General features: G+C 47.6%; 1 protein-coding gene across 2 annotated transcripts in view; it reads left to right on the forward strand.

Annotated features, from left to right (window-relative positions):
- The window catches only part of SIK2 (salt inducible kinase 2), a 94,414-nt gene that overhangs the window by 68,391 nt on the left and 12,132 nt on the right, over positions 1 to 13,891 (forward strand). For both annotated transcript variants that reach the window (XM_090027149.1, XM_090027150.1), the window contains 3 exons: positions 1,225 to 1,445; positions 3,455 to 3,607; positions 6,473 to 6,637. In XM_090027149.1, coding sequence (XP_089883275.1) covers positions 1,225 to 1,445; positions 3,455 to 3,607; positions 6,473 to 6,637 — 539 coding nt within the window. The remainder of the gene's footprint in view (positions 1 to 1,224; positions 1,446 to 3,454; positions 3,608 to 6,472; positions 6,638 to 13,891) is intronic.

Genomic DNA, 13,891 nt, shown 5'->3' on the forward strand with positions numbered 1-13,891 from the left:
CAGGCTTGAGCGCAGGCAGGCTAGCTGTAGAAGCTCAGAGCTCTTTGTGGGCTGACTGCCCTGGTATTCACCCAGCTGCTTGGGCTGGTTTTGCAGCCTGCACCGAGCTCCGTGCTGGTGCGGCTGCACAACCAGCAGTACCTGAGCTAGCTGGCTTAAAGCTAGCTGGGGCTTGTCTACACAGGCTGCAGTTGCTTCTGAGACTGCAGTGCAGATGCACCCTGGGTTTCACTTCCAGCTCAGCTGTTACTGCTGAAACCATCTTGCAAGGAGTAGGAAGGGCTGTGAGCCGTTAGCACAGCACTGAAACCCACTGAGGTAAACACAGGAATAAATAGCCAAAAACATACATAGGGCTGACCCTGCCTGCCACTGAGGAAGTCCGTTTGTAGTGACAGCACTGGAGGCACAAAGTGCTCCGCTGCAAACGTGGCTGTTGAGTTTAAAGCTTAATGCACTGTGTTCTCATTACATAAAACTGCAGCCCCAGCTAATGCTACTCTCCTCTTCTGAGCCCTGAAAGATGTTGCAGCTTTAAACCAGCGTTTTCAATCCTGCCCGGCACTTTGGGGTGTCAGAGAGCAAGAGCAGCCGTGTGTGTTCGGAGTCAGTTTTGCAACCAAAACTTAGAGTGTCTCCATGGCTTTTGGGTGAAAGCTCAGACTCCAAGCCAGTGCCTACACTGATGCTCAACTACAGAAGCAGCTTAATCCTTTAAATTTGTGCCTTTGGGGTCTGGTGTAAAAGAAAGTCCAGTATTCCAACCCCAGTTCATGGCTTTGGGCTAATTATTTCAACCCTCCTGCCGCGTTTTTTCCAGCTGGCAGGGGTGGAAGGATGGGTTCTGCCCTGTGCTGCAGAGGTTTGGTGAGGCATCATCAGTTAAGGTTGGCACCATGCTTAGAATATAGCAAGTGGCTTCTCAGGGTATTAAGTACTAATGGGCCTTTTGGACAGGAGCTGCCTAGGAGTAATGGCCCCACTCACCAACTGGGACATTTGAAAGGAGTTGATCTTGTTCTTGCTGCGCATCCAAGGCCTGGGCTTGAACGATAATTTTAACTTTCAGGAAACTTATTGAGAACACACGCAAGGTAAAAGGAAGGCAGCTTCCTGTTGTTGTTGCTGCCTCAGTAAGTGTCAGATGAGTTGTGTTTGCAGCACAACCCTGTGCTGATGGGGGAGCGGCCTGTTCCTGTCTTAACCTTATTTTTATTCCAACAGAATGCGAGCACCTGATTAGGAGGATGCTGGTCCTAGACCCATCCAAGAGGCTGACAATTGCTCAGATTAAGGAGCACAAGTGGATGCTAATAGAAGTTCCTGTGCAGAGACCCATTCTCTATCCGCAAGGACAGGAGAACGAGCCTTCCATTGGAGAGTATAACGAGCAGGTTTTGCGGCTGATGCACAGCCTTGGAATAGACCAGCAGAAAACGATTGAGGTAAAATCGACTTCCAGAAAGACTTAACCCCAGGGGGAGCTCATTCCTGCTTTGCTAGTCTAGATGTTACCCAAGTTGCCTTGTAATGGCCTTCCCTACACTTGCGACCAAGTCAGACTGCTGGTGTGTCTCTGCACAGACCTTCACCAGGGCTGGCACAAGTCACAGGAGTTTTTGCCCCAGATCCTGAAAAATGTAAGCCTTCTGAAATGTGCAGCAGCTGCTCTGTCCAGATCCGGCCGCCAGTTCTTTGTGACTGACAAATGGAAGAGATCAGAGGAGTTTTCGAGAGTCCCTTGTAGGGAAAGTTTTCAGTAATGAGAGTGTTTGCTCATGCTAAGTGTGCTGTGGGCAGATGTTGTGCAGTGCTCCCACAAACAGCTTCATCAGTCCTCACTCCTGACCTTCAGGCCCAGGCTCCCCCCCATGCAAATTCTGCCAATCGTAGCAAAAAGCGCATAGATCATATAAAAGTGGGGGATGGGAAGAAGCGGCCTAACTTTTACTAGTGTTAGGAGTCTGAATTGGAACCCAGCTCAGTGCATTCATTTTGTATATCCCGGAGCCTCCATTCCTGCATGCGGATCTTTTAGTTTATTAGGGGTTTGTTTTTAATTGAATTAATATGCAATTCCAGATATTTGGTATTGGGTCACATGGCAATGTATGGTGGAGCGAGCGGAAATGCTTTGCAATGAGCTACACTACGTTTAAATCTGCACTCCATTTAAAATGTCTAGTGGGATGCAGACAGCGTGTAGCTTACAAGTACCCCTCTTATAGGGATCTTCATGCCAGCAAGGTTGATTCTTAGCCAGACACTGTGCTCCATTAGATTCACAGTGTGGTGTTGGGGAAATCATTGCCTGTCAAATGGAGAGGGGCAAACTCAGAAGTCAAAGTAGCTAGGTTTTCAGCTTCTGAAAGAATGGAGCGTGCATTTCAGAAAAGTCAAAGGGAGCATAAAAGCAGCAAGCAACTGCCAGTGTCTCTCTTGGATTCCAAATCGTGCCTCTGCCCAGAAATAAAAGCTGAAAGGCTCCCTACAGAGTCGGTGCCATCATTTCCTTCAGAACGGGTGGTATTTTTAGCCCATGTGGAGGCTGCAGTTTTTTTAAGTTTCCTGCCGCAAAAGGCTTGTGTCTCAACACACCAGGACTTAGTGCTCTGTTGCCCCGGGGGTGTGGAAGGGGCGCGCTTCATGGTGGAGCCCTAGAATGTGGCCCCCCCTGAGATGAGCAGACACCAAGTGTCACGGCAAGGAGGAGCGCAGGCTCCGCACTGACAGGGAAGGCCAACCTAAAGCTCAGAGCCACCAGATGTGCAGACTGCAGAGTCCTAAGCTGGACCTCCAGCAGCACTCCAGCCTGACCCTGGAAAAACTGCGGAGCTTCAGGGCACGGTGTCTGTCCTACAGCTGCTCGCTTCCTGGCCTGCCCTTTCTGCATTGAGGGTTGTGCCTTACCCAGATAGGCAGGCCTCAGGCAGAAGTGGTTTGTCTGCAGTCTGCAAGCCAGTACTCAGGAGGGCTTTACTTAAGAAAATAAGCAGTATAATGTGGATATCTTTAATACAAACGATATGGTCAGATATAGATGCAGAAAGTAACTCCCACAGCTTGGGGGCTTTGAAAGCAACCTCAAGGCCCGACTCTGAGTATCTATGCAGATGTCCCCACAGCAAGCTCCCACATGCAGCTGCAACTACTTGGTCTTGTCAACTTAAAAGAGCCATTGAGTCTTAAGAGGCTGATGCTCTCTTTGCCTGGCGCTTGGCTTGGAACTTCATCTCCTCCAGTTGATCACTGTGATGCTTGCTTGCAGCCCTGTCACCTTTCAAGTGTTTTGTTTTGATTTGCTGAAGTGCAGTTTCCACCTACTTCCTTATTTTGTGGTTATGGAGCCTGGATGTTCAAGTTCCGCCCCCCCCACCCCCAGCTTCCCCCCTAGGAACAAGTGAAATACACATGACAGTGCCTGCATTCAAACCTTTGCACTTCTCTTTTTCAGTCACTGCAGAACAAGAGTTATAACCACTTTGCTGCTATCTATTACCTGTTAGTGGAGAGACTCAAGTCGCATCGGAGCAGCTTCCCCGTGGAGCAGAGGGTTGATGCTCGCCAGCGTCGGCCCAGCACCATTGCTGAACAAACAGTCGCCAAGGTAACTCCTCGTTTCAGGCCAAGAAGGGGCTGAGGACTGGACAGGATGTTCTGATCTAGTGAGGCCTCAGTCCTTGGTATCTCCATGCAGAGGAACCTTTGTCCTTCCTGGGATCCCTGATCCCAAGCATTTGTTGCACGTTGTGTGTGTCTCTCTTCAGAGCCAAATTGAGATAGGCCAGTTATCTGACTGATCTCGTGAGAATTGATCTTATTGTTGGAGGGAACCTCAAATCAGTGTGTGACACTCAGGTCTGTATTGTCACTCCATATAAACAATGAGATGACAGCCCTTTGGAAAGTGGCTGGTGCCCTGATGGCTGGCACTGGGGACAAACTGGCTTTCTGGTTCATTTTGGTCTGGGGTCGCTGGGACATCAGATCAAGTCAGAACTACTCTGTTCAGGGAATTGCCCTGGTTTCATGATCTGAGCTCCCAAGTTGAGCTGACTTTCTTGCTAAAAGGAGCCTGCTTTCTCCCTTGGAGTAGGGAGCACAGCAAAGGCTATGATACCGATCCCAGACCTGTTTTGGACTGAGAAGCTATCCAGTAGATGAGATCAAACAGGGACCATGAAGTTCTGATCTTGCTATTTGGCAACAAGTCACAATCGTGGTCTCTGTGACCAGGCTGGGGAAACCAGAGTGGGGAAGGCTCATCCTGGACAAGGGAATTGGGATGAGTCGGGGGTGGACTAGCTTTGCTTACTGGGGCTCAGCGTACTAGGAGGATGTCGTTTATCCTCAGAATGGTTGGGCACAGGGAGCTTCAGACTTAACTTCTGTTTCTTCACTCGCATGTGCTCATCCACCCCAAACACTCTGGACACAACTTTTCGGGTGCGCCTGGTACTAGGAAAGCCATAAACATGTGAGAGGGTATTCACAGTTTTGAAAGAGAAGGTTTGCATGTTGGAGGATTTGGTGTTCTCTGCTCAGAGTAAACAGGCACATTTTTTTTTACAGGGGATTGCGATGAGATGAGGTCTAATTACCCATCGGCTACGTGCAGCACTATTAAATGCAGGTGCTGTGCGGGGTCTTAGAAATGAGCCAAGACTTGCCCCACCCCTGTTCTCAGTCTCCTTTAGAGCACAGTGGGGAGAAGTAAAGTGTCAGGAGATGCCCAAGACAAATCATTAGGGCCGAACTGTCTAGTTTTATATCATGTTACACATAAGGCATGGTTTCCTTGTGGTATCTGAGCTCCAGGTAGTCAGACCATACTGCCTTCAGACACGTGGTGCCTCAGGGGTGCCCGTGCTTGTTGCTAAATACATGGCATTTCTGTTGAGACCAGCACTGGTTTCTCCTGAGACCCAGCAAGTGTCTAATTTCTCTAGGGATCCCTCAGCACAGCTGGCTGAACCTATTGGAGATGGTTCCCCAGAGCTGCGAGCTCCTCTGTGCAAGTAGATTCCTTGTGGCGAATAACTAATGATTGAAGACGCGGGTGTTACGTGCTCTTTATCAGCATACCCCTGGGAACTGGGAGCTCGCTCCTATGCAGCTGACCCCTCCGGTGCCTCCACTCCAGGGCTGCCTGCTCTCTGTCTGTTGCGTTCGCTTCCAGAACTGATGGAATCTGTGCAGGCTCCGGGGCACTTCTTTCTTTGCCACTTCACCACTCACGCTTTTTTCCCTGGTGATTTCCTCCAAGACAAACAGGTAGCATCCAGTTTGTCCTGCCTTGTTGCAGTCAGTCCCTTAGAGTTGCTTTTACATTTCCGTCTGCCGTTTCATTAAGGTGCAGAGATACTGCGCGGCCTCTGATTTCCATTAATGCACAACTGGCAACATGAAAGACTTAACCTCATTAATTGAATTGGCCTAAGATGAGTTGTAGATTGTAATAGCATCAAATACATACTCTTTCGTGTTCCTGGTCCCTCCCACATGCTGAGTGCTGTTGCATTTAGAAGTGCTTGAGTCTAGTGGCTCTCGGTATTTCTTTCATTCCGGCTGCTTTTCCAGGAGGCAGAGTGGCTCTGGTGTGGGTTGCAGGACATTTTGCTTGGTTTGGATTCCCTGAAGTGGAAGGCATTAAACTGCATCAGGTCTGAAAGCACCAGTCTGGCGCACGACTGCCCAAAGGAACGTACCCATATGCCGGTTGGCAGTTTGAAGGAGACGGCCGAGACACGCATGACATTAGGTGTGTCTGCACTAGACACTCTACCACCACTTGGCTGTTGATCTTGCCTCTTGTTCAGCTGTAGAGCTAGGAACCTGGTGTAGGCAAATCTGTGTCCAGCTTTGGTGCTACCATGCTTATGGTAGAATAGTGACTGGAGTGCTGTCTGCACTACAGCTCCCATCAGTCTCCCCCAGCCTTTGAGTCTGCAATTAATACTTACTGAGTTTTCCAAATGTCTCGTGTGGCTCCTTGGCCCAAGATGTGTGATTGCACCACATCACCCATGCCTGTGTTACACCATCCTATGACTCAACCTAAGGCTGTGGCAGAGCCGACTCTGCTCGCCGTCCCCAAGGAACAATGGAAGAATTTTGCCCCTTTTTATCCCTTTGTGCAGCACAAATGTCTGTTGTTCATCATTCTACAACAACTTGTTTCATGAGCTCAAAAGACCATATGGATGAGGCATTTCTCTGGGAAGAATAGATTATACCCCCTACCTAGGAGTTGGGCTGTGCCTTTAGTGCTCGTGACCTCAGTATGCCAGTGGCCTTGAAGGAAGGTCACTCAAACAGTGTGCATCTCCCTTTATCCAACACAAAACCTGACTAGGGTCAGCTAGAATCAGAGGAGTCCCGGTCATGGGTGTTTGGGTTTTTTTGCAATGAGCTGTGTTTCCTTTTTTCTTAGTTTCCACTTAATTCCATTTGGTTTTGTTGCCTCTTGCAGGCACAAGCTGTGGCGGCTTCCGTGAACTTGCGTTCGCAGAATGTGCGGCTGCTGAGGTCTCCGGGTCTGCCCTCAACCTCTGCTGCAGAGGTCTTCTCCTTCCCCCCATCCAGCTGCCAGGCAGAGTCAGCCTTCATGGAGGAAGAGAGAGTTGATACACCAAAGGTACGTCTTGGAGTTATGCGTCCTTTTCTGTACATGGGTGCATGCAACAAACTGCCATAAAGTGCATTGGCTGGTCTGTGGGAAATGCAGGGGAGTTTGATCAGCTTCCATCGAGGGGTCAGCTACCTCCTGTTTCTGTGCGCTTCAGGCAGTTATCACAAAGTAACCAATGCTCTGTAACTCGCCTCGTAGTAACCGGTGTGTCCAAGCCCTCGGTCTCTAAAATTATAGGGATATTGGTGCTGTTCGTATTGGGACTGCCTAGCACATTTGGTATTAGAAATACCTGCAGCCTCACATAAATAAATTAGAAGCCTGATTCCTTTGCATTTGGGGTATGTCACCTTCGTAATGGAAAACGCTTCTGAGCAAGAGCTGGGTTCTCACTCTGTCAACTTTAGTGGATTAACTGTAATTCACACTGGCTCTTTACAGGGCAAGTCCCAGCTGGCCTTGTCTGGTGCATGCTCTTATCCCACAGGAAATAGGAGGTGGCTTAGCCATCAAAGCGGAGCTTTCTGTAGAGAGCTCGATGACCCAAGAAGTCCCTTTCAGTCCTGTGTTTCAGGCTACAAGCCTGCTCTGTGTTCAGTTGTATTTTCATGTCAGAGGAAGTATGCTTTATTAACCTCACCGCTTCTTGTAACGTCATCCTGAGGCGCAAGGTGAGAAGAGACAGGCCTGATGAATATAGTGCAACTTGCAGACTTGATACAGTCACCTTTCTGTCCATATGTGGTGCAGAGTCTCAAACAAGAGTTCATACATTCTGCATAGACCACCCCCTGAATCATTGCAGGGTGTTCAGCCCATTAGACCATGATATGGGGGAGACTGGTTAGCAGGGAAAGGGCAAGTAAGGCTACACACGGCCAAAGAATTATTTTCGCCTGCCTCCCCGGATCACGACATGTCTGTTCTGCGAGGTAGACGTTGCACGCACACCCGTACTGCACGTGGGGAGGTGAGCGATGGGCAAAAAGGGAATTCACTGCTCACACCTGTGGTAGCTGTACTTGTTGCCTGCTTATTTACCTGGCTCCCGTGGGTCTCATTCAGACTTTCCAAACACGCTGGGCTGCTGTTTAGGAAAACAAATCCGTCTACCACACAGGTGTTTCCTACTTCTCAAACACACGCTGTTCTTCAGTCCTCTTTGTGCTGAGAGTGCACAGGTGATGTATATATTTTTCTTCAAAACAGTAGACAGATGAGAAGAGAAGGCCATATGGACCTTAAGCATTAGCTTGTATTACTAGCTAAATGTATTTAGGATTTTGTTCTTCTGCGTGGCTTATTATGAATTATAGGAAAATGGGCAGACATGAGCATGATAGTGTATGTATGTGATATTTTTTTTCTTTTAGTTCTTTTCTCGATGGATAAATAGCCTGCAGGACCTTCAGGCTGTCAGAAAATATTAGAACAGCAGCGTCTCAAAGGGCTTACAGCTGATCTTCTCAGCAAGGCCATTCCTGTAGCTAGAAATGTGTATGAAATCAGCTCTGGAGACCGTGTAGAACTGCAGTCCCATTTAATGGATTTTGTTTCCTGTAATCAGACTGGAAGATTTTGTGTAGGGCTCCCACACCCCCACAGCTAACACACTTAACTGAACTCCCGTAATTGGATGCGACGGCTCCATGGCCATACAACTGTACGGCTACAGCTCCGCTCTCTGAAGGGAGCTGCATTGAAGTGAGCTTGATGCATTTTGCCATCACACTGAGACGTCTGTAGCTGAGAGAGGCAAGCTGGCACGAGGGAGAGAACTTGGGAGCTCTTGTGATGGGGATGCAGGTTGTTCATGGAATTGTTTCTATGAAGACTCATCCTCACATGCTCATTTTTGTTGTTCTCGCACATTTGTCACTGCAGCGTGATTTTAATCTTGGTATGGCACATTCACCCTGGGCTTTACCTCCCACTTGCCATTCTGATGGGTTATTACTTGTTGATGGTTAGCTGTCGACATTAAGATTTATTTTGGATCTTTTTTCCACATCACTGACCCAAATGGATCCATGCAGAGTCTCTTCCAGTGGAAAGCCTACTGAGTCAGCCATCTTGCACCACCCTTTACAAACTAAATTGGACAGCCTAGACCCCCATGCAGAGATGACAGTGTGGGGTCAAGTCATACTTACCTTAGAGGCACTGCCACAGCTATGTACTACAGCGCACTGCCATTGTGGGAGACAGTATACTGGGCTCGACGGACCTATGGTCTGACCCAATCCATGACACTTTTATTATGTTCTCATGTGCTTGTCTGTCACGGTTTCTCAAAGCATGACCCCTGTATCATTAGTGGACTGCAGAGTGCCACTTGGTCCCATGACATTGGCTTTCCTCTTCCTTTCCAGCAGCTGAGTTGTGTATTAAATGCACTGTAAATATATATTATGCTTTCCAAGTAGGAAGCTATATTTGCTGCCATGAAACTGTTGTTGCCAAAGGGGAAAAGCAAGAGTTTTTGCCTTGCAAAGACTCCATGAAATCCACTGCAGTGATGTTTAAAAACTTTAGATGCATGATGGATAGATGCCCCACAAGTAGGAAGGGAGGGGTCTGCGTGAGAGATAATCCACTTCATGGAAACAATTTGAGCCACTGACTTAAAATATCGGGCGACAGATCAAGCGGTGTTCTTTGTAAATACCGTCCTTATATTATCCCACCAGCCCAAAATATTTATAGCTATTCACCACAGTGCTGTAAATATTTTCCAGAGGCAGTGAAACACAGGCTGCTGCTATGGCCATTGTGTCAAATAGCAACTGCCAGTGCTGACAGGTTGTTTTCTAAAGAAACAGTAGTTTTCAAAATACCAAAGGGCTGAAAATAATGTTCCCCAATTGACTTTTTGCCCTGCCACTTTTGCATAGGAGACCACAGGCGGCAGTTTTGTCCTATTTGAATATGAACAAAAGACCCTTGCACCTGTACTGACAGTTGCTGTAGTTTTGTTTGTGCACAGATTTAGTACCGACAAAAGTCCAAGGACCTAAGAGCAGCGGTGAAAGCACAGCAGGGCAGTGGCCGGGTCCTGCCGAAGCTTTGGCTCTGCCAGCGCTCCTCGAGCCTGCAGGTCCAGCCCTGACCCCTCATGCAAACTGACTCTGACCTGCGGCAGCCTCCCCTCCTGCTCCCTTCCAGTCTGCTGCACTGCCCCATACAGCTGTCTTCGAGAAGGAGCAGGCTTTCTAAAGAACAGGAGCCAGGACCATAGGGGGAACACCCAGCTAAGACTGAACAACCCAAAGTCATTTCTTTATTAGAATCTGAATCCCCAGCTTGTTTGCTGTGAACATGTGCATGATGTTACTGGCCCCTAACGTGTGTATTTGGAAAGAGCCGAGTGTTTGAGAACAGCCCTTCAGCAGTCACCTTTTGGTGAGTGGTCATGTGATGTCAGAAGTTTAGCCTGTTTTCTTGCCCTACAGTCTGGAAACTATTGGAAGTCAGAACGTTATAAAAAATGGCCTTTTTGTATTATACAGTAGATCTACTCTTGGTTTATTCTGAGTCGTGGATCTGATTTTGGGTACGGCTGGTCCGTGGCTAACCCAGCTATCAGAAGGGAAGTTGGATTCAATTCTGGACGCTGCAGCAGCAGAATTGTTAACTTTTGATGATGCAGGAGGTGTGGCGGGACAGAGCTTGGAGGTGCTTAATTCTCAGGTGTGAAATACCATTACTTTATTTGTAAACAGGTTCTTTATTCCTAGAGCCAGAGAGGCAAAGGTGGCGTGCACTCTGCCACTTTGCAGTGCTGCTTCTCCAAGCCTGTAAGCCAGCATCAGGAAAGCATTCAGTACCTGACTTGTCAGATCACATCTCCCTGGCCACCCCCTTGGTAAATATTAGCTGGCAGTGCTCCTCCATGGTTTACACTGGTACCAGAGCAGCAAGTCCATCCCTGACTGGTACTTCCTGGTGACAAAACATCAAACAATAAATCCTTATTAAGCACGTGAGAAAAAAGACCAACAGGTCTTTCTTTGCAGTAAACAGGGTGTGGCTTTCCAATTGTGTTAGCTTAATCGAGTTACTTTAATACAACTGAAAAGCTGTCTTCAGCCTGCAGCCTAAAGAGCAGTGTGTCCGAAGCCATTCTGGCTGGTCATATTTAGCCTAGAGGGGAAATTTAGGCTGGAGCATGGCCAGCTAACATGCCTTCAGACATGGCAGCCTGGATCTGAGCCCTCAGTAAAAGGTCTTTTAATTTTGTTACCTCCACTGAGAACCAGACTTTGCCAGTCAGTGCAGGTCTTGGGACCCATCAGTGTGGCTTCGATAGAGATGTAGCTGCTGGATCTTCCAGTGTGTCTAGGGGGACATCAGGCTGGCATTAGGGGTGGTTATTTTTGCAGAATCCCCTGTGGCAGCAGGAGGCCCTTTGAGGTCTCTCACTATACATCTTCCCAGTACAAAAAGCGACAGGAATCAGCTATCTCCCTGTCTTAAACAAAATGCTGGTCCCCTCCCCAAGCCCACACCATGAGGCCAAGAGGGATTCCAGCAGCTGAAGCCAGGGCAGAGGCTCACAGGACTCTGGGTGTCATCTTCTCTCATGCATTTAAGAACTGGAACCCACAACATTTCCAGCTTGCATTGGGAACACCTCTACTGGGCTTTGCTCTGGACCGCATTCAAAGGTTTCAGTCAAGTTTATACCTCTTGCCTTTTCCTCTAGACGAATGCGGCTACAACCTGGATACCTAGCTCTCTAGAAAATGCTTGGACAAGGGGAATGGTCTTCTGTGCTAAAAAAAAAAAAAAAAATAACGACAGTTGGGGCTGTTGGTTCATTTTTTTCCTATAAAACAAACAATGCGAGCTCTGCAGTGTAGCCCTGGAATCTGACTGACCTCTGCCCGTTCTTGTTTGGTTACTGTCAGAAAATGACATTAGCACAGTACTGACTAGCATTGGTAAGGAATGTATATAAAAGCCCCTTCTTATAATGCAGATATCCCCCAGACTCCTCAGCCAGGGATTGGATGTGCCACCCTAGCAAACGAATGCCTCCAGCCAGCTACAATAGCTCGTATGATTCATAACGTCTTAGAAAGGTAGGGCCCTGCTCAGGGTAGGACTACCCTATCTATACCAACTCTAAGAAACAGGCTTCTAGCCTGTGTTTAAAAAGCATCAGAGATTTCACCTCTCTTTAGGGAGCCTGTCCCAGGTCTTAACCATCCTCACAAAGTTCTTCCCAGCATCTAACTCCCTTGTAGCAATCTGAGACTTCCTTGTCATCCTGCCTCCCGGAGATGCAGAGTAGTTGATCAGTCGTCATTCTCTTTGATGAGCCCTTCTTGTATCAGATCCACCCATTCTTCTCCAGACTAAGCCAACCCAGTTCTTCCAACCTTTCCTCCCATGGCATGCAGTCTAGAGCTCTGCTTTCTTTTGTTGCTCCCCTCTGACTTCTTTCTAATTTGTCTACATCTTTCTTTAAGGGCCGTGCCCAAAACTAGGCACCATAGTCCAGATGAGATTTTGCCAGTACTGTATTCCTGCCAATGCATCCAGTATGCTATCAGCTAGCTTGTATTATGGTGCTGATTCATTCAGCTTGCAGTGCGGGGTATAGCAGCCTAGGCATCTGTTCCACAGTTTCTCAAAGCATGACCCCAGTTCCATCTGACCATAGCATTTTGCAGTAGTCTTTACTGAACTCCATCATTTTTATTTCAGATAACATCCTCAGTTTTATCAGATTTGTGCTTGGTGTTTACCATGCCTGGTATTAGACCCAGGCTCTCACCTCTTGCATCAGGAAGAGTGCTCTAGCACTTAGACTCCAGCTGATTTAAGGAGAGCCATAGATGGACTAGAGGCTGTCCTGTCCTGTGTGAGCAGAAGGAAACTTGGTGGCATGCGGGAAAGAGAAAATAGCCATCCAGCTAAGAGGCAGAGTAAATCTTGAACTGGTTGATACAAAGCTTACTTGCCCAGGCAGGTTTAAACCTCTTCATAGATGTTATACAGCAAACTGCACCAAGCTTCAGAAATTAAGAATTAAATTGCAGTAGATTTAATCCTAGTAGTATGTACCATGGGTAAAGTCTGGATACGTTCAGATAACTCTAGCTGTCCTGGGCATCTATCCCAACACATGACTCTGCTTCTTTCCCGTCAGGGGAGGGCAAAGTATAGAGAATTTCATTTTTAACATAGGCTTCTGCCAGATGTTACACTTCAGATATGATCAGTCTGTTAACTGTGTCTTAACTAGTAAACCAGCCATAAAAATATTACACAGAAAAAAAGTAATATTTTAGTGGCTGGTTTCCATCATGCCTTAAATGGAACCTGTAACAGGGTTAGGACCATACTGGGGACAGCCAGGCTAAGTCCCAAATGTAGTCCCAAAGCCAGAAGATGATGAACTGACTGTTTTCCAGCAGAGACTGCACTGGGGCTGGGGCAAAAACTGCTGCCAAAGTCCAGTACTTGGGCCCTGCATTTGAGCACCTCTGAAAGCTCACCCTTTTCCAGGCCGGTCACTTCCATCTGGCTTTATAGTGCTCCTTACTCAAAGCCTTAATCAAGTAAATTCCTGGTTGAGAGGGACTATATAGTGAAAAGCCTGTGGGGCTTTTGGAAAAAAAGTGATGTCCGTGGAGATACGACAGCTAGCCGAGCCCAAACAGTTCAGCAATTAACCAACTTTGAAGTTAATCTGATGAGACTAAATTCCATTGAGAACTAGACTTTGTCGAATTGCAGCCACTTAAATGTCTGGGGATTAGTGAAGAGGAGGGAGGTAATTCCTATCAAGTGCCTGGAAGGACTTGAAAATGCAGAAGAGAGGAGAACTCAAGCATCACTTCACTTTGCAGGCTCTAGGCTGTGGGAGGAATCCCTCTCAAGTTTTTGAACCACTCTGCGTGCTAGACTTTTCCTTTTTAATAGGTCAAGGTTCAGTGTCGGGCAGGTATTGAAAATTGCTTGGTATCTTCTATTCATCAGGAACTGAAGATTAAATTGTTTCTTCTAAAACCATCAAGAATCTGGAAATCTTACAGCTGATCAGTGATATGTCAGTGGTGGGGTTGCTTCTGCCCACAGTCTTTGCTAAACTAGACCCTGGCTTCTTGAGCTCAATTGGACATCTCTACTCTAGCCAGCTTGGACACCAGCACAAGGAAATACAGTGTCTTATGGGTGCCACATCAGTTTGGTAGATACCCAAGAGCCCTGGGGTAGGAAAGATTTGAGATGGGGGGGGAGGGTCTGTTA

Source organism: Crocodylus siamensis, chromosome 14 (genome assembly GCF_052110815.1).
Source record: "Crocodylus siamensis isolate JL-2025a chromosome 14, ASM5211081v1, whole genome shotgun sequence".
NCBI classification, from domain to species: Eukaryota; Metazoa; Chordata; order Crocodylia; family Crocodylidae; genus Crocodylus; species Crocodylus siamensis.